General features: G+C 57.7%; 1 protein-coding gene across 1 annotated transcript in view; it reads right to left on the reverse strand.

Annotated features, from left to right (window-relative positions):
* NFATC1 (nuclear factor of activated T-cells, cytoplasmic, calcineurin-dependent 1) overlaps positions 1 to 20,306 on the reverse strand; it is a 160,828-nt gene that overhangs the window by 44,798 nt on the left and 95,724 nt on the right. Inside the window, exons 12-13 of the mRNA XM_011975903.1 lie at positions 17,473 to 17,528; positions 11,506 to 11,638 (exon numbers count right to left, since the gene is read on the reverse strand). Coding sequence (XP_011831293.1) covers positions 11,506 to 11,638; positions 17,473 to 17,528 — 189 coding nt within the window. The remainder of the gene's footprint in view (positions 1 to 11,505; positions 11,639 to 17,472; positions 17,529 to 20,306) is intronic.

Below are 20,306 nucleotides of genomic sequence, written 5' to 3' on the forward strand. Positions count from 1 at the left end.
GGGTCACGCTGGAATTACACCCCCGGAACCGGGTCACGCTGGAATTACACCCCCGGAACCGGGTCACGCTGGAATTACACCCCCGGAACCAGGTCAGGGCTGGAATTACACCCCAGGAACCGGGGCACGCTGGAATTACACCCCAGGAACCAGGTCACACTGGAATTACACCCCAGACGTCACATTCAGTTGTCACAACAGTGAGGCCCGCTTGGTCCCATCTGAAGACAACGCTCACGCCTGGCGCACGAGGGTCTGCGTGCTCTCAGCCCCGCACGCTCTCCTTAGTTGGGGCTGAAGGAGGTGCACAGACCCTGGCAGCGCTGGGGGAAGTTCCTGCCTCCAGCCACCTGAATGTGGCCGCCTCTGGGGCCGTCCTCTTCAGCTGAGGGTTCACGGATGGGGCAGAGCCCCAGGACTGCCTGTGCAAGTTGGGGGGCTGTGGAGGAGAAGGCGCCCTCATGTTGATTGGGAAACCCTACAGGCCTCACTTTATATTAGAAAGTCGAATATCTGGGCCGTGGGCTGCAACACCTTTTTGAAGGGGCGGCGGGAGGCGGTGCCTGTGGAGGGTGGGGCTCTAGCCACTGTCTGGAGACCACAGGGCTGGGGTCATTTTCATCCAGGGGATGCATTTTGGCCTCAGGCCATGGCCTCCCCACCAACTCTGCGTAGGCAGCTGGGCCTTAGGAACTGCCCCTTCCTGCCGTTCCAGCTTCAAGCATGTGGTAAATCCACAGATGACGAGTCCACGACAAAGCCAGATGGTGGGGAGCCCCAGAGGCAGGGCTCGGCCAGTGGTCTCTGTGACCTCAGGCCTGTGCCTTTGAGAGGCACGGGGGTCGCTGGAAACAGGCCCAGACGTGGGAGTGAGACGCTGGTGGGCACCCACGTCTCTCCTGCTCAGAAGAGGCTGATGTCCCCAACAGCCAAGGCTCCATTCTAAATTCGGCCGGTAATTTTCAGAGTTTATGATCTTTAGTAAAAGCACATGGCTGGAAGGTTAAATTAATACCCTGTTGGGATCCTCTCTCCGCTGCATGGGATTTTCAGCCAGGGCCCAGAAATGTGGCCAGGCACGGGGGCCAGCGCGCCTCTTCTGTGAAATGTCCCCCAAGCGCTTTAAAAACTGGTACCTGCCAGCTCTGCCGGACACTCAAGGCCCCGAGCACAGCTGTCCCATAAACAGCAGTGGCCATAAATCAGCCGCCCCACGGGCCAAGGCCAGCGATGCCAGAGAGCCGTCGGGCCACGGCAACCGGGTGGCGCCTGCTGCTGCTGGCCGGAGAACGCCAAGAACACGGTGCAGATGCCGCCCGTCTAAAACCGCGGTGGCGCCGACATTAACCCCCGCATCTCTCCAGCCACTGGATTCTTCCTGGGGAAGTCCTGACCAAGGATCGTGGTGGCGAGGGACACACAGCCCTGGGACATACGACCCACCTCCCCAGGATGCTGGCGGCTGGCAGTGGTGTTAGGATGCCCCGGCCGCTTGCCCTGTGGGTTCGGAGCAGGCCCAGCACTGATGTGTCCACCACCCCCAGGGGCAGGCAGAAGGCCGAGTGGACGCTTCACTGGGACCCCACCAGGTTGGCAGCTCCCGTCCCCCCACCCACAGGCAGGCGCTCCCTCTCTGAGGCCCGGGGCTCCAGCCCACAGAGGCTGTGGCAACACGCTCCTCACAGGAATAAGCTCGTGTGCCTGCCCGCTGCCCCTCTCCCGCCCACAGCTATTTGCAGGGAGCTGGGGGCAGTGACTTGAAACCTGGGGTCGCTGCATGTGCCCCACCCATGATGGCATCTTGTCAGTCTGGAGAGCCAGTCCCGGTCCCTTGGCAGCGTGAGCTGTGGGTGTGGTCACCGCGCTGAAAGGTGGCCCTGGCTGACCCTGCAGGTGTCTGCTCCTGTTCCTGCTGCAGTGCCCCTCCCTGGGCTGGGGTCCCCAGGCGGCTTCTCTCAGCCTTGCCCGTGAGGTCCGGCTCAAGTCTGGGGTTGGCCGGATGGTTTCTCGGCCCTGGCAGCAGCGTCTTGTGCCATCCCAGCTGCTCCAAAGTTGCCGCCCACCAGGGCCGGGCCTTCCCCAGGTGACTCCCCCATCTCCCTGTCCTTGCCCCAAGGGGCACTGACGTGAAGCACAGCCAGGGACAAAGGGCCGTGGACGGCAGGGACGCGTGAGGCACCTGGCACCCGGCACCCGCGGAGGATGTTTCCGGATGGCCCCGCCTGACCCGCTGGCCCATGAGGATGTAGCGGGATGTTCTCTGCTAAGTCAAGCCCCAGAGAGCTGTGGCCTTCTCAATACAGAGAGAAGCTGGAAAGTGCAAACTCACCTTCACAAGCAAAGGAAAGCCACACGGCTGCTTCCACATCCCAGCATCTAAGAAGCTTAAATGCACGAACATACTGCACCTGCGCTTGGCCTGAGCTGTGCTTTTTGTGTGGGTTTCAGGGAAGACGTACACCTGTGCTGTAAATCAGAGCCTCGTGAGACGCATCCTATCAGCGAGGAAACGAGCGAGCGTCTGCACAAGAGCCTGGGAGTCTCGCCTGTGGAGGGAGCCGCACAGGCCCCGTTCACACGGACAGCACAAGTTCTGGGCTCACCCTGTGCCAGGCGGCCTCTGGCTGCCTCCTGATGACGTCAGCCACGTGGGGCTGGGGTGGAGGCGGCAAACGGATGGGCTCAGAAAAAGGGCAGCTCACTTTCAGGCTAAGCAACGGTGCACCAGAAACGCCAATCACCTGAGGGTGAGTTTATGAAACTCGTTACAAAGAGCAGAGTGTGGAAGGCGAGTGCTAGCCTCAGCACCTGCCGGCTTTACAAAGCATATTCCCACGGGGCAGGCTGGCTGCAGTGTCCACGGCAGCCCCATTGTCCACGGTGGCTACCCCATTGTCCATGACAGCCCCAGTGTCCACGGCAGCCCCGTTGTCCACGGTGGCTACCCCATTGTCCACGGCAGCCCCAGTGTCCATGGCAGCCCCATCGCTCACGGGGACTGTCTGTGGAGGCGGCGTACGGCGGTCAGCGGTGTGCAGAGCTGACAGGCAAACAGTCCCCGCAGACCCAGGCCTCACACTGCATCCTCCGTGGAAGGCACTGAGGGCCTGTCCCGTGCCTGGTGCTGTTCTGGCGCCCAGCTTTTCCCTGACGCCACTGCAGAGCCTCTGCCTCAATAGCAGTGACGTCGGGAGCTAAATCCTGGAGGGAGGCTTCTGCCCCAGGTGAGCACGACGTTTCCAGGCCCCGTGCAGGTGCCAGTTCTGGCCAAAGACGCAGGCAGTGAGCTGGGAGAGCCTCTCCCCAGGGCCTCCCTCCCAAAGCCCCCACTACGGCCAGAGAACATTCAGTATGATCCCGGCCTCTCTTTAAAGAACCCCAAGCCTGGAAAATGGGCTCCCATCTCTACATGGCAACAGGAGCCAGGACATAAGTGGGCTTCACCCGCCGCAGCTCCTCAAACGGTTCCAGTTCTAAAGCCCCAGCTGGATCTATGCAGCCCCAGGACAGGCAGAGCCCCTCACCTAGGGCGGACTTGGGGGCCCCTCACAGCTCCTAATGGCCCTGACCGCATCCTCCTCCCAACGTAGTCCCCTTGGCTGCCTTGGTGTGACCGGGCTCCTGGGGGACAGCTGGGGTCTTCATGGCTCCCAGATCAGGGCCCCCTTCTGCTATAAGACAGAGGTGACAAGATCTGAGAATGAAAATCGGCACGAGCCTGCCCCACCCGTTGGCTTCCTCTGCGGTTGGTGACCCGCAGCTCCTGGCTCCTCGGGGACTCTGTCTGCAGCACAGGGAGCACCTGGCGGTGGGCGGGGGGGGGCCTGGGGACAAGAACGGGAACCTGGGGATGGGCAGGCAGGGGGGCAAGGGGCAGCCTAGCCCTTTGGCTTTAGACAAGTGGGGTCACTGCTATGGATGGAATCATGTCCCCTCAACCTCATGTTGAGGCCTTAACCCCCATCCATGTGACCCTACTTGAGAACAGGGTTTGCAGGAGGTAACTGGGGGTTAAACAATATCATCAGGGCGGGGCCCTGATCCAATGGGACTGTCATCCCACGAAAAGGAAGAGACAAATTGCCTGTCCTGCCACGTGAGGATATGGCAGGATTTTGGCTGTCTGCAACCTGGAAAGGTCCTCACCAGAACCTGACTATACCAGCCCCGAACTCAGACTTCCAGCCCCCAGAGCTATGAGAAATGAATGTCTGTTGTTTACAAGGCGCCCAGCCGGTGGTGCTCACTACGGAAGCCCCGAAGGCTGAGACGGTTCCCCGGACCCCCTTCCTGCATCCACAGTAACATCTGGTCCCCAGGTGGCGTTGGGGGCGGGGAGATCCAACACGGAGCTGCCCGCATGCTGCAGGTGCCATGCACAGCAAGGAATGATCCCAAGACAGTTCCCTTCTCCCCCAGGCCCACATTTTTACGCAACCTCAAGTGTTTAGCTTGAATTACGCTACGAGGTACGTGCCACAGTACTGGACAAAAGGGGTTTTGTTCAAAGTCTAAACCCCTGGAAAACAAAGATCAGATTGTCTTCTGTTTGCTGTACGACAATAAAGTTCAAGTTTTGCCATCAACATAAACAACCAGGAATGACTCCTCCAGGGCATGACTTTTCTCAAACAATGAAAGAAAACAGCGGATGGAGCTGTCCTCTCGCCCGTCCCTCGAGGCTGAGCGGGCATCATTTCTTCATGTTCAGAGCCAAGATCAGTTTCCAGAGCAGGTGAGGGACCCACGGCCCACCAGGGGGTGAATCTGCACCAACCAGGCACCGCCTGACGGGAGACAGAGAAGGGTCCTTCCGAACTCCATCTGCCTTTGGGAATTCGTGCTCTCTCCCCGACTCTTCACTGGCGTTCCTGCCGAAGCATGTTCCAAGGTTTCCGGGAAGGCACACTCTTCCGGAGCCACAGCCACGTGAGTTGTTTCCAACCACGCACGCCACAGACCTCCAGGCTGAAACCGCAGCTCCATGGCGGCCGACACCCGCGGCTAACCCCGGCGAGGAGCCCAGGACAGGCCCGAGTGCTTTTGTTCATGATCTCACTTTGCCTTCACACCCATCCTGCGTGTCGGTGGGGGTGAGAGAATTCCCTTTCCCTCAGGTTTATCACGTCGACCCCAAGCAACATCGGTGGGGGGCTTCCTACACACACAGAAGTGTGAAAACAGACGCAGGGCTCAGTGACTTGATGGGGGTCTCGGGTGGCAGCGACGGAGCCAGGACGACACAGCCGCGGCGAGGGGAAGCGCGAGGGGGCCTTGGGCCGTGGGGCGGCCCCATGTTGCTCCAGGGCACGGCGAGGAGGATCTGTTGCCCAACTAGGCTGATGACAGAGGACGCTCCCACAGACCACATAAGCCGAAACACACACTGGTCAGCTCTCGCCAATCCTCGCCTGGGTGGCCCTCCGTGTTCTGCGGGGCCAGGCTTTCCCATTCCGGCTGGAGCCACGGAGCCACAGTGGGGCAGCAGCATGGCCGATGCATCGGTCCGGGAGCGTCTCCGCGTGGACAGGTGGGTCCCTCCCAGGTGCGCGGCCAACGTCGCCAAGCTCAGGGTGCTCCTCTTGCCCCACGCATGTCCCGGGGCACAGGCTTCCTGGCGCCCAGCCTCCCCACTGACTCACACCTCCTGGTTTGTTTTTGGTGGCCCATGGCCCTTAGATTTCTAAACAAGCCCCTTCCCGCCCTCTCGTCCTGTCTCAGGCTCCTGGCCCCATCCTCCTTCTGCAGCCAGACTCGCCCAGCCCCAGGCACGCCCGTCGGATGCGGAGTCCTGTGGACTCTTCCACACCAGTCTGGATCCCGACGCTAGTTCCCTAATTTATTCCCCTCATCTCTGATTTCTGAAGGAGCCGTCTTCCACCCCAAATCCCTCCCCCTTTAAAACAGGCTCTGAGGACACGCACGGCCTGAGTGTCGGGTGGCTAGGATGCCTGGCGTCTTGCTGGTAGGGGTTTTGGCGAGCACATCTCCGGCTCCCCTTTTAAGTGGAGCCCTTCTCTGGACATTTGGGGAGGTCTCCTGGGAGGTCTGGTGGGGCCAGCACCCCACAGCATGTGACAGAATTCCCTTCCCTCAGGTTTACGGCATCAACAGTGGGCATCAGAACACCCCTCCCTCACTCGCTGTCTGAAGAGTGAGGCGACCGACAAAACTGAAATTTAATAAAAGCTGCCTCCCTCCCTCGGGTGGTTGTGGGGCTCTCAGTAGAACAGGGATGAGGAGCCCACAGGCCACTGCTCACAGGTGGGGCCAGCTCAGCTCCCGCCACAGACACACTCGGCAGCTGGGCTCCCAGACTCCTCGCCCCGTGGCCACCTGGAGCGCGGCGCAGGCCACACCGCGGGCTGGAAATGTCAGCATCATCTGCTCTGTTTGAAATCAGGTAGGACTTCTAAGCTGGGGCAGAGCTGGGCTGAAACATCAGTGTGGGGGGCCCGGCTTGACCCCTACAAGCTGCAGAAAGGGGAGGCCACCCTGGTTCCTGCGCAGGACGGGGCATGGAGTGTGGGTCGTCTGCGTTTTAGGCCCTTGGAGGCCGCACAAGGGGTGCCAGGAGAATCTCTGCTTTAAGAACCTGCGACCAGGCCCTGGTGCATCGAGGCGCCCACAGCCGACACACGGAAAGCATCTCAAGGCTGAAACCCAGAGCACCGCGAGGCCAGGGCTGACCTGACGTTGTCAGGAGCTGGGAGGCAGCTGCCATGATGGCGGGATCAGATGAGGGAACATGGGAGCCATGCCTGGGTGTCTGAAATGGGCAGGTTCACTTTGCAGTGAGAGCCGAGCTCAGGCCCAGCCCCAGGGTGCCTACAAGTGAGGGGAGGGGAGAGGAAGAGGCCACAGGTGTTCAAGGCCCACTCAGGCTGTGCTGTTGGCCAGTGGCAACGAAAGCGCGATTTGGGGCCGCTGAGCATCTGCAGAGACCTCGCGAACTTCACTGTCTCAGGATCAAGCTTTACATGCAGTGGACTTGGACAAAGTGAGCCAGGAAGTCCAGGGAAAAGGCAGAACGGGAAACCCCTGGGAAGGGGAGGCTGCTGGGCTGAGCAGGAGGGCGTGGAGGTCGGGCGGTGGCCCAGGACTGCTTGTCTGCAACCAGGAGGATCCCTTGCAGGGTGCTCTGAGCCCCTCAGCTCACGCAGCCCCAGCTGAGCTTACTGAGGGCCTGGGCCACGCCATCTGGAGGAGGCTTCCTAGAGAGGCTGGTTCTGTGGCCTGGGAAGTGCCAGCGGAGGCACGCCCCCAGCTGTTGACCCTGGGTGGTGCGCTCTGTGCACGGGGACCTCAGTTTCACAGCCTCCCCCACCCCATGGCTCACTCCCTGAGCAGCTCCCTCCAGTGACCTTCACTGGGGTGGACCCAAGGCCACAGGACCCCGGCTCCCTTTGTACGAACACCTCGCCGATGCCACAGCTATTGCTAGATTTAATAATCCACTGCAAACAGGGAAGTAATGGAATCTATTCCCCTTTCTACCCCTTGAGGCAGAAAGAGATTCTCAGGCCTAGGTCATCGTGGCAGGGCCAGCAGAGCGGCTGGTGAGTAACGGGGGCGGGAAGCGCATCTACCCTTCTTCGTGACATTTGAGTCTCCGAGAGCTGGCTCCTGTCTGGTCTTGGGGCCCATGCCCACCCACCGTGAGAGACCCCCAGATCCCGAGGCAGATCCGTCCCGACGCCCTCGCACCCCGGACATCGCATTCTGTGGTCAAAGCTGTTTCTGTGCCTGGATTATCACAGCAGCCACTTCCTGTCACCGGATGACCCTCAGCTGGACCGCGTATCCCGAGGAAGGGGGCTCTGGCCACCAAAGGGACCCCCACAGAGGCAGGGCTGGCTGTGTGTTCCCATGGGGACCTGGGGCTGGGAGCAGCTTCTCCTCGGCACTGATGGGGGAAGAGCTCCATGTCCCCAGCCCCTGAAGCATTTCCAGGTAACAGACTAAAACGACTTCAGACAAAAAGACCTGACAAGGCCCAGTGATTTGTCATGTTTTATTTTCTTGTTTAAAAAAATACTGACTTTGGCAGGTAATTTGGGAGTTTGTAACTTGGTTTTCTTTCTCCAAAGTGCCCATGGCCCCACACTGCCTGCTCCTATCTGGGGGTGTAAGTGCACCCCTCACGCAAGCTCCAGGCCACGCGGACGCCGCCTTCTAACCAGACCTGGGCAGGGTCCCCATGTTCCGGGCTCGCCTCTCTCCACCTACGATGCTGACATTTTGGAATCACCTCTTGGAACTGCGAACCTTCCGGGTACCAGATCATCCCTCAGCCCTCCCAACACGCCTTCCGGGAGATTAAATTCAGGCCGCAGTTAAACAAAAACAGTGACAGACAAGCCGCTCAGGAAGCCTCTCTGTGGGCGCGTGTGTTCCAGCCTCTTTAATTGCAGACGACCTTTTCACTTTGCTCACCGGGCAGCACCCCGGGATGTCAGGAGGGGCGGCCGGCAGGACTCCTCGAGGTCTGTGCCCGCTCCGTTCATGGAACTGATACATTCTGGTGGGAACTCTTCCCCATTTAATGCCTGGTCCCGCTAGAGAGGGTGAAGAGAACTCTCCCTCTGGGCCCCATCACAGACCATCAACCAAAGGCTCAGCCCCACCTGAGCCCGGGGCCCTCTGCACTCAGATGCGTGATTCCCGAAGGCTGACCGCTGAGACCTTCTGACTTGAAAGGAGAGACGCCAGGCCACAGCCTCCCTGGGCCGCCTCCCTGCGCCACCTCCCCCAAGCAGCCTCCCCGCGCTGCCTCCCTGTCCTGCCTGTGGGGATGGCAATTTTGAAGGAAAACCTAAAATGAGACTTGATTTTACAAATGTGTACATGAAAGGAATTCCACAGCTGGAGTTTCAGTGGGTTCATTTTTGTCATCTTGTGCATTTCAACAGCACATTTCACGACCCCAAGAGTCTGCCCCTCACCGCCGTGACCCCCGGGCGCACAGACCCGAAGCTCACTGGCACAGTGGAAACCTAGAATGCGAACAACCCCCCACACAACAGTGTGGAAAACGGAAAAAGTAAACCAAGAGAAGCTTTGAGTCCGGCCGCGGCTTGCTAACCTGCTGTCCTCCACCCACACCCACCCGTCCTGCCTCCACTCCAGGTCCTGCGGAAGCAGAGCTGGCAACTATCTCTCAGACCCCGTGGAAGAAGCCGTCCGAGCTGGACCCCAAGACACAGATGCACAGCACGGAGGATGAAGGTCCTGGAGTGGCCTTGGCGTCCTCAGACCGAGCCGGGGTTGCAGGGGCAGGAGGTGCAGCGGGGACGCCGGACGGAACACAGATACGTGGGTGCTGGTTTCCATTCATTCGTTTATTTATTTAAGAACCACAATGACAGTGGCCTCGAGGTAGGCACAGTGTCAACACCAGGGATCTCGCCCTGCGGCAGCCTAGGGGCCCTGCCTGAGGGGCTCACAGTCTGGTGCAAGTTGTGGTCATAGCCCTCAGGACCAGGTGGGGTGACAGGGAGCTGGGGAGCCCCTGGGGGCCTGGTCAGTGTACTCGTGGGGGCCTGGGATGGTCACCCAGGGACTATGGCGCTACGTCCAGGAGAGGAGAGACGACAGAGGAAAAGAGAGGGAGGACGGGCGAAGGCTGGTGCCCAGGGCGAGCCTGGGGAACCTGGCCTGTGTTGAGCCATGCTGGGGCAGATGGCGGGTGGAGGGTGCAGCCGGGACACTGGGCGGGGGTCCAGGAGAGACGTCCACGCCGGGCACGGAGCTGAGAGGGGAGCTGAGGCTGACCGAGGCAGAAGCGCGGCTGGTAGGACAGGACGGCCGGCTGCCAGGTGGGGTGTGGACAGGAGGTACCAGGAGCGGCTCAACCCCACCGGCTTCATGCTGTGGCCATGGTCCTGGGGGCCTCCACCTCCCGCCTGTGAAGGGCAGGCATGCTCCCCACACACCCCTTCTTCTGCCTCTGAGACGCGTGATCTGTGCTAAACTCAGTGCTGCTCAAACCCACGGTGGGGACTGCCGGGTGCCGAGCAAATAAGAAAAAAATTAATGCACTGCTCTGGAAAGCAGTCCTTCTCTGTAAGGCCTAGGTTTTCTTTAAAACATTCAATTTCTGGTCAACCACGCTTGAAGTTTAATTAGGACACAATCATTATATTTTCAGAAAAAGATGAAATATTTTTTTCTGTAAGATATATTGTACTTTGTTCCAAGAACGAGTCGGGCTCACCAAGTGTGGGTGGCACAGATCATGTAAACCCGAGGGGGGTCCCAGAACGTGAGGCTCTTCCCCACAATCCCAGGGGGTCCCAGACTGTGAGGCTCTTCCCCGCGAGGGCTGGGCTGGGGGCTGCCCGTCCCCGCTACAGCTTGTCTCACAGACACTCTCAGGGGACAGCGACTTTACAGCGAAACCCCATTTTCCACCTGTTGAGAGGCGTTTCTAGAGCTTGCCCGACAAAACGGGGAGTCCCAACAGTTCAGTGTGAACGTGGGGATTCGAGGGCTTTCTTAGAATCTGGTCTATTACAAATGCTGTTTATGTTCAGAGAAAATGGAAACCTTCAAAACACCTCGATTTTGCTAAGAAAACGCGGCTGCTTTTGCAATCAGTTTGCAGTGTGTAATTTCCCTCTTGATGATAGGAATCTCTGCAGTTTTTAGAAAAAAAGCGATATAAAAAGATTGTTGATGTTAGCTAGGCTTACCCAAAATACAGTAAAACTCAGGATGACAGCTAACTCTGTCCTCTCCGAGCTGGGGGGTGTGGCCTGTACCCACAAAGGAAGCCCGGGATGGCTTGGGGGACACCCTTCTCTTCTACTGGTTCAGGGACTGAAAAAACAAACTCAATGGTATTTTCTTTAAGAAAACACCCTAAAGGTTAAAAACAGAAGCTGATTTTTTTTTTTTTTTTTTTTTTTTTAGTGAAAAGGAGCCATTCCCACGGCGGTTAAGGGACAGCCAGGTTGAGGAGAAGGTGCCCCAGCGTGGATGCCCATGGTCCCAGGAGATGAAATTACCCTTGGAGAAGTGTGTTGGGGACGTCCGCCCAGCACAAAGCTCATTCACCATCCTTAAAGACCACATCAGGACTATATGCTTAAAAGCAAAGTTTATTCCTAAAGTTGCCTGCAAAATAGCTGTACCTATTTGCCTTCTCACCTGAAGCAGCTTTAGGATGCAAATGCACACCAGGACCCCCTCAGTTTTTTGGAGCAGAAGAGCCATGTTTTCCCCTGGGCTGTTATACATTCGCAAGAAGCAGAATAACCGTGACTATCTGAGTATGCAACCCCCCGACCAAACCCCAACAGGGACCAAGGAAAATGCATCCGAAAAAAGCTTCCCTTTTCCTTTCCTTCTCAGGGAATCGATGACTCAGCGTCACTAACGGGACACCACACAGTTAAACGTGCAACACGCCATGCTGCTTTACGGCGACGTCGTTTCTGCGTCTTTAGAAAAAGCACCCCACGCGCTCATTTTCACTGCTTAAGGTTAGAAAGATGGCGTTACCGTTGGCGGGAAGGTAGGTGAAACGCTGGTACTGGCTTCGCTTTCTCTTCCCGTTGCAGACGTAGAAACTGACGTGAACAGGGCTGGTTATCCTCTGATTCCGAAACGGCGGGATCTCAACCACCAGAGAATTCTAGAGGAGAAGGGCACACAGGAGGCACAATTAGCACCCGGCAGGCGACGGCTGCCACGCCACGGCGGCCACACAGCAACCCTGCGTTTCCATGGCGGCGCGGGACGCTGTGACAGTAAACTCCTGACTGGCCACCTGGGCGTCCAGAAGCAGCCGACGACAGCCCCGGACGCTCTGTGCCACCTGCACTTGTGTGTGGACACTCACAGGGAAGGGATGCCCTTGGCTTCTTGCACACCTAGGAGCCGAGAGGCTTCCTCAGAGCAGTGGAGCAAACAGGACCAACCTCAAGACTGAAATCTTGTCAATAGAGGGAAAGAAGCCAGGAAAAGAGAAGCTGTGAACAGAACTGGGACCTGAGGTGCCTGAGGGTGGAGGTTGCCCGGGGCCACCTGCGCAAGGGGCCTGGTGGGGATGCAAAAGGCTCTGCCTACTCCGATGCCAAAGGGTTGGTGACCTTCAGAAAACGACCCAAGGCCCCATCGCTGGCCGCTGTGTGATAGAAGTGGTTGGTGGCCCAGTACCGCTCAGACGACTGCAGTGAACCCCGGAGGAGCAGGTGCATCCTGGACACGCAGTCTCAGGGGAGGGCCTGTGTTTGTCACATTTGATGACGGCCGAGGCCCTCAACCAGACCCCAAATTCACTCCAACTGAGGAAGAGGAGGTGGACCCTGACCCCCGCAGACCCCGGGGTGGGAACAGCCAAGGGCACGGAGGCACAGACAGCAGAGGACGGCATGTGGAGGCTGCCATTACCATTTCATGTTTTTAATATGAGTCAGCAGCACGTTTACAAAACTCATGCTCTCCCAAGTACACACACGAAACGCAAGCCATGGGGTGTGGCACTGTTCGCAGAGGTCGGGGCTGGGTGCGGGACTGGGACACAGACATCCCGACCGCTTGCTCAGGCCCCAGCGTTACTCGGGGCTCTAATGACCCTAAATGACTGGGGTGATGCGGGCATCCCTGCCGAGGGCGACACTTGGTATCTGGGGAGAGGCTTGGTGTGAGTCGCATCTATAAAGTTTAATTTTTATAATCATATGACTTAGTTTAACAAGCAGGAGAAAAATCCATTGTATTACTTCTTTTGTTAAAATAATTAATTATAGCACAGCACCTAGCTTAATAGCTAAATTGATTGAATCATGTTAACAACAAAATCTTGTGAGTGTTAAAGACAGAAAACTGAAGATAACTTCAGGTCCAGGTTCTCTCATTTACAAATAATGAAAGAGCTGAGGCCCAGACACCGATGCAGAGGGGCCATGCTCGCCTGTGCCCCCCCCCTCCCGGGGCCCTGTGCCTTGGGGCCACGCTTTCTCCTGGCAGCAGGACTGTGTTGTTTAATTAACTGCAGTTCATTGGGAAGCAGCAGAAGCCACGGCACATGGGCGTCTTCCTGCCTTTGCCCCTCATCAGAGCTGCCCCAGGAGAGCTGAAGCTGACACTGGAAGGACCGCAAGTTCTGTCAATGCCCACGGAGCCTGGGCTGCCCCCAGAGCACTGTGGGTCTGGGCTTCGCCTGGCCTGGCCATCTCCTAGGCTGACCTGGGAAGCTCTGACCGCCCGGAGCCTGTCCTGGCATTTGTATGGGGGATAAAGAGACGCTTCCTCCAGGGCTGTTTTCTGAATTCAGCAGCGCTCAGGGCAGCTGCTACAGCAGGAGGGTCTTTAGAGCAGAAGCAGCTGAGGGAAGAGACAAGAAGGAAACCTCTCACGAGACTAAAATAAAAACGGGCCGGGAAGCGCTCAGAGGCAGTGGCGAGAGGAGTGGAGGCGGGGACCCCGTGGGCCAGGCTGGATGGGCGGAGGCGGGGACCCCGTGGGCCAGGCTGGATGGGCGGAGGCGGGAACCTGTGGGCTAGGCTGGGGTGGAGACGGGGACCCCATGAGGCGGGTTGGATGGGCGGAGGCGGGACCCTGTGGGGCAGGCTGGATGGTGCATACCAGTTTTCCTAGGTCCTACCTGACTGGAAGGGCCTGTGTTGATGTGGGCACAGGCCAACCCACTTCATCTCTCTAAATAGACAAATTATATGACAAAAATACTATCTCCGTGGGAGCTGCCACTTAAATACACAGAGAAGGAAGCGATAAAGCAGCAACACAGAAGAGCAGGAAGGGAGAGGGAAACTCGTCCGTACCGGAAAAAATACAGGCTCCACACGGCACCAGCACCCACGCAACCTGCTTTAAAACTCCACTGTTGAGATGAGACTCATACACTTACTTACAGAAAGTACAAAAACCGTAGACACAGCACATCCCATTTTGTTTACACACAGGCAGCACGGTGGCTCACACCTGTCATCCCAGCACTTTGGGAGGCCCAGGCGGGAGGATTGCTTGAGCCCAGGAGTTCAGGACCAGCCCGGGCAACACTGCGAGGCCCCATCTCTACAAAAATTTAAAAATTAGCTGAGCAGGATAGGGCACACCTGTGCTCCCAGCTACTGGTGAGGCTGAGGCATAAGAATTGCTTCAGCACGGGAGGTCGAGGCTGCAGTGAGCTGTGATCAAGTCACTGTACTCCAGCTTGGATGACAGAGCAAGATCCTGTCTCAAAAAAAAAAAAAAAATACACACACACACACAGAAACACGTATGTACACAATATAATGTATGTAATGTGTGTATGTGTGTGTGTCTGCATGAACATCTATACACAAAGCAGCAAATGGAGCAGGACGCATGCCCAATGCCAGCAGTCGTTATGTCTAAGTTGATGAGACTACACTAGGTTTTATTTCCTTTTTTATATTGTCCAAATGTCCACGATGAGTATGAAGTTCCTTTATGATGAGAAAAAACATATATTAAAGCAAACTCCATTTAACAGATTAAAAATGAAACAGGAGGCCAGGTGTGGTGGCTCACACCTGTAATCCCAGCACTTTAGGAGATCGAGGCAGGTGGATCACTTGAGGTCAGGAGTTCAAGATCAGCCTGGACAACATAGTGAAACCCTGTCTCTACTGAAAAAAATACAAAAACATTAGCCAGGCATGGTGGCTGGCGCCTGTAGTCCTAGCTACTTAGGAGACTGAGGCACGAGAATCACTGGAACCCGGGAGGCAGAGGTTGCAATGAGCCGAGATGGAACCACCGCACTCCAATCTAGGTGACAAAGCGAGACTGTCTCAAAAAAAAAACAAAAAAAAACCCAGTAAACATGAAGTACATAATTTTTCACATGTGCTCTTAAATTTCTTTTAAAACATACAACTGTTAAGCTTTCTTCGAAATATGCTGGTGTCAAAAGTAAAACAGAAAATCACAGAGAATGTGGATGTCGGCTTGGCTGGGATTGTTTTCAATGCGGAAAGGCTCACAGCTCCTCCAGACTGCTCTCCCTGCCTAGGGGGATAGGGCAGGCCGGCTCCAGCGTCCTGTGTCCCACATCCTGTGTCCCGCATCCCACGTGCATGTGCGGGGCTGGTGAAGCCTGTGGAGACCCTGACAGAGCCAGGGCCAGGGAGGGTGGGCAGCATGAGGCCAGGCACCAGGCTACGATGCCCACAGGCAGAGGGACAGAGAGCCAGGAGGTCAGTGTACCCAGCACAGACGCAGAGCAGAGCAAGGGCAGCTCAGTGGGAGGAATGAACCAGACACCTGGTGGGCGGGGAGGCCCGGTGACGACCCGTGAGCAGAAGCTGCCAACCCCCTGGGCAGCTGCAAACCCCCGGCCAGCGGGGAGCCACAGACCTTCTGGGCACAGGAAATGGCTGTGGGCAGGAGAGGCCGGTATGGACACGGCAACGGGCTGCAGTAAGGAGGCCAGTACGGACACGGGAATGGGCTGTGGGGAGGAGAGGCTGGTACAGCGGCTCAGGCTGCTTCTGCCTGTGGCCGGCCATTCCCAGGATGCTTCTGAGCACCCCGACCCACTGGCCGCGGGGTAGGCCGAGACTCCTTCCTCTGAACGCCGGCCTGCCCTGGGGCCTCCAGCTTTTCCTCGAGGGGCTTCTCAGGTGAAGGCAAGAAAAGCGACAGCATTGAACCAGAGCCCTAAGCTTCAGGGGAGGCCTGAGCACCACTGAAGCTGCAGGTGAGCTCACTTCCCCCAGGGCCAGAGGAACCTTTTCCATCTGATAACCACTTGGAAAGGGTTCTGGGAAGGGGATGGGCCCTCGGGGGAAGGGCGCTGAAGTCGCAGGGTGGAAGACGTGGCTTTCTGACAGAGCTGCCTCTCGGGACAGGGAGTGAAGGTGCCAGCACCGCTCTCCATGGAGGCCACCGACCCACCAACAGGAGATGACCTCAAGACCCCTCCCCGGTGTCCTGTCCACCTGCCTCCAGCTGCCCGAGATCGGCTCTTCCCTGAGGTTTCTGAACGGATCAGCTTCCACCTGCACACACTGAGTGGGTGCACAAGACTTCCCCGACCCCTAGGGACACACATTGCTGAGCTTGGAAGCACGTTCATGTCTTCAAAACCCCCTTGTGAGCCATGTGGTATCTTATGTTGGCCTAAAGATTTCTACTGCTTTTATACGACTAACTAGAACACTCAAAGAATCCAGTGTAGGGATCAATCCAACTGTATCAATAATAAGTAAACATCAGGTGGGCACAGTGGCTCACGCCTGTAATCCCAGCACTTTGTGAGGCCAAGGCAGGTGGATCACTTGAGGTGGGGAGTTCGAGACCTGCCTGACCAACATGGAGAAACCCCGTCTCTACTAAAAATACAAAATTAGCCAGGTGTGGTGGTGCACGCCTGTAATCCCAGCTACTCGGGAGGCTGAGGCAGGAGAATCGCTTGAACCCGGGAGGTGGAGGTTGCAGTGAGCCGAGATCACGCCACTGCACTCCAGCCTGGGCAACAAAAGGAGACTCCGTCTCACAAAACAAAAACAAACAAACAAAAACAAACAATGAAACATCAATGGTCTACATGTGCCAATTACAAGACAGCATCAGAGAGGATCCAAGACACCACCAAGAAGACGTTGCCTCCAAGAAACCACTTTAAACATGAACACTTGGATTATGAGAGACACACGCAGCAGCCAGCACCTCATGGGAGATGTGGGAGCAGCGACAACCGTCCAGACAAAAGGTCATCTCCATGACTAGCCAATCTGAGGACGGTCATTATCCTCAGGCACCCACCACATGCACATGGTGCCAGGGAAGCTGTGGCAGGTGACTAGGGGTGCTGGAAACGGCCCGATGACAGCAGAAGCGTGACCCGGCCATGCGTCTGCCACGGCCCCATACACGTGCACCAACCGCTAACAGGCTGCGGCCAGTCGCGAGTCCGGGAGCCACGCCCAGGCTTTTGTGCCTGAGTCACCATCACAGGAGAGGTTGGTGCGATCGGCGGCCTCAGAGGATGGGGTGAGGAGTCCCCATGGGGATGCCGCAGAGCCTTGCCCTCGGTGCTCTGGGTCTGGGCAGGTGCTGGCCACGCCCCGGGAACTCAGCACAGCACCGACTCCCAGGGGCCTGCTCTGTGCCAGGTGACGGTGACAGCAAGGGGACAGCAAAGGGCGGGAGGGTCCGTGTGAGATGACCTTCCCTGGGCTGTCTCAGCACCAGGATGTGGGAGGCAGCCCTTGGCCTGCCCGGCACCATCCCCAGCCGCCAGGGCTCTGACCTGACCCTGACAGGTTGGGTGCAGTACATGGTGCTTCGGCAAGTACTTGGCGATTCTGTTTGTTACTGGTTCTGTTACCCTATGCATTATTTTTATTTGTTTCATTTTAACAAACAGGAACCCCACCTTCTTGAGGCCCTGGGGACCCACAGTGGCTCCAGCAGACCCCAGCCTCCCAAGCCCTGGGGACCCGCAGTGGCTCCAGCTGCGCCAAAGGCACTCACCGGCTTGCATAGGTCACGATCGGTTTTCGCTTCCATCTCCCAGACGTGGTGGCCATCTGGAAGAAAGGAGCAGGAAACGTCTGTGACTTTGTGTGGCGGGGAGCCCCCTCCCCGAAGCCCCCATGTGATCCAGACCCAGGGCCCTGAGCCCGGAGAGAGACCCCAGGAGACCCACGTAGGCCCATCCCAGGGCTTTTGTTGAGGGCAGCGCCTCAGGACCCATGTGCCCAGGCGGGGCCCCAAGCTCAACCCAGAGTTCCCCTGGGAGCCTGGGGAAGCTGAGGACACGTGGTTCAGGACTTGTTCTGACCCCAGCCCTGGGTGGGAAGGACTACAGGGCAGGGGCATCCTCAGGAATCTGTCCTGGCCCTGCATCTGCTGGCCTCTCACAGCCTCAGGACAGGTCACGGGAGGGTTTCTATGCCCCCGTCCTCTCCAGGGAGAGCAGGTGTGAGGGGGAGCAGGTACCCCATCATCAGAGCGCGTGCAGGGCATCTGTGCGTGGACCTGAGGCCCGGCTCTGCAGTCCCTGGCCCAGCCTCCAGGGATGCAGGAGGTGTGAGAGTGGTGACAGGGGGGCCGGGGGCTCCACGTCAGGGTGCGATGCCTGCTCGTGCTGGGGTCTACGCTGGTGGAAGAGGGCCTGGCCGCTGGCCCTGCCTCTGTGCAAAGGAACCACTGGGTAAATGCGAAGAGCCTTCCTCTGACAACTTCTTGCCCGTCAGGAGACAGAAATGCAAAACACAGGTATTTTTAGCCTTTCCCCAGTGGCTATTTGCATGTTTTTAAAAAATGAAAAGGCTCCCAGAGGTGCAGTGAAAGGACGCGTTGTTCTCTCTGCTCCACGCCCGGCAGAGTGGGGACTCCAGGCGCACACGGACAAAGGCGGCTGCACCACAGCCTGGCCCCTCAGATGGGCTGAGTTTGGGGCAATTATCTCAAACTAACAGATGTCAATCTCCCACAGTCTCTTCCTCTCTTTTATCTTCTCCAAAATAAAGTCCGCTCCCAAAATGAACAGTTACAGGTATACATACACACTTAAGTTTATCCTTATGCTCTCTCTCCAAAGAAGAAAACGTGTCTGTTACAAACCCTCAATTACTGACAAATCAGACCAAATCTCCTTTTTCTCTGTTACAGTGCCGGGCTGCTGTCTGCGTGGAGGGTGGAGAGAGGAAATGTGAGTCACACAGGACCCCAGAGCCGCCCAGCCGAGCCCCGGCCACGCCAGCCCGGGACGCCCGAGGTCCCCACGCAAATCACCCACCAGATGAGCCCACTCGACAGAGCCTGGCATCCATCTCTCCTCTGGGAAAAAAATAACAGGGAACTAAAACATACACTCAGTTGCGCTTGAAGGCATCTGAGTTTCACGAAGCAGCAAGGAGCTGGGAAGAAAGAGGCGTTTTCACCCCAGCACAGGTGCTGGTGACGGCGGATTCCCAGAAGCCCCCAGCCCAGATGCACCCGGCGGCTCAGAAGCCCCTCCACCCCCACTTCATAACAATCGAAATCACTCTGTGTGTAGCTAAGTCTTCGGGCTGCTTGGCACCTTTTAAAAACGCCTTTTGGAGTTTTCTTATGACAAAGCCCATCTTTGGGGTGAAGCCCCGTCTGCACCCCACAAAAGACTGTGGTCCTCTGAAGCTCCAGGGCACCACAGGCTATGGTTTGCTCTCTGCCCAGCCCAGAAGCTCAGAGTCACAGCTTCAGCTTCCCCAGGAATTTCCCTGAGGCTGTGGAGGCCTTTGGCGCCAGGAAGGGGAGGGAGGTTGATGGTGCTGAGCAGGAGGGACACTGAGGCGCACAGGGCCAGGACACTGCGTTTAATGACACCCCAAGGAGACGCCATTTTTGCAGCCGAGGCAACACAGCCTGTTCCTCTCTTTATGTCCCGAGAAGGGAGAGGGACTCCAGCCGTCTCCCCATGGCCTCCTTCAGGCGGCTGCCCCACAGCAGTGAGTCCATGAAAAGCAAATGGAACGACGGCATGAAGGTGTCTTTTCCCTCCAGTGCCTCATGGGCCTGTGGGGAACCAGCCTTGCTGGAGCAGCCCCAAGGGGAGCCACGTCTGCGTGGCCAGCCAGGCCCAGCTCAGCACCTGCCACGGAGCAGCCTCCACCACACACCTGGGAGCGCCCGCCCAGCAATCCCCGCGCAGGTGGGAGTAGATATGCTTAGACTTCCCCTGAAAGTGTGGGGAACCGACGAACATCCCTGCTGTCCTCAAAGACCCTGGCTGAGCCAGCGCCTGTGGCCTTCCCCCTCGGAGGCAGGGCCTCTCCCCGTGGTCTCCGACATCTGTGGCTGTTTCACCGTCGACCAGGGTGAGGGTGAGGGCAGGCTTTCTTTTTCTGCTCAAGGCTCATAAAGTAACTCTTTCCAAGGCAATATATATTCACGGCCAGAAATGTCTCTAGCAATTGCTTCCAGAACAAGACAAAGCACTGAGGCTGCCGAAAGATGCAAATAACCTCGCATCTCAGGAAAGGAGACGCAGGGCCGCGTCCCGCTGGCGAGAGCATTGCCATGGAGGCTCCCGGCTCCGTGGAGGCCCAGGCGGGCAGGGCCGGCCCCCGCGCTGTTCAAAACCCAGCCCCTGGCAGGAAGGAAGGCAGCCGGTCCTGAAAGGGCCTTTGTGTTCAGCCTTATCAGAGCTCCGAGTCCTCAGTAGGAAACTGCCTGAGTGCAGGAGTAAAAATATTCCAGATCATTAGGGAATTCCCTGCAGTCTGAGTCATCGGGAGGCTTCCCTGCCACACCCGCGAGGTTTCCACACAGGCAGGCCTGCGGGCCCAGGAGCCTCCCAGACCCGCCAGGACCCGCCGTCT

Source organism: Mandrillus leucophaeus, unplaced genomic scaffold, assembly GCF_000951045.1.
Source record: "Mandrillus leucophaeus isolate KB7577 unplaced genomic scaffold, Mleu.le_1.0 Scaffold16, whole genome shotgun sequence".
Lineage (NCBI taxonomy): Eukaryota > Metazoa > Chordata > Mammalia > Primates > Cercopithecidae > Mandrillus > Mandrillus leucophaeus.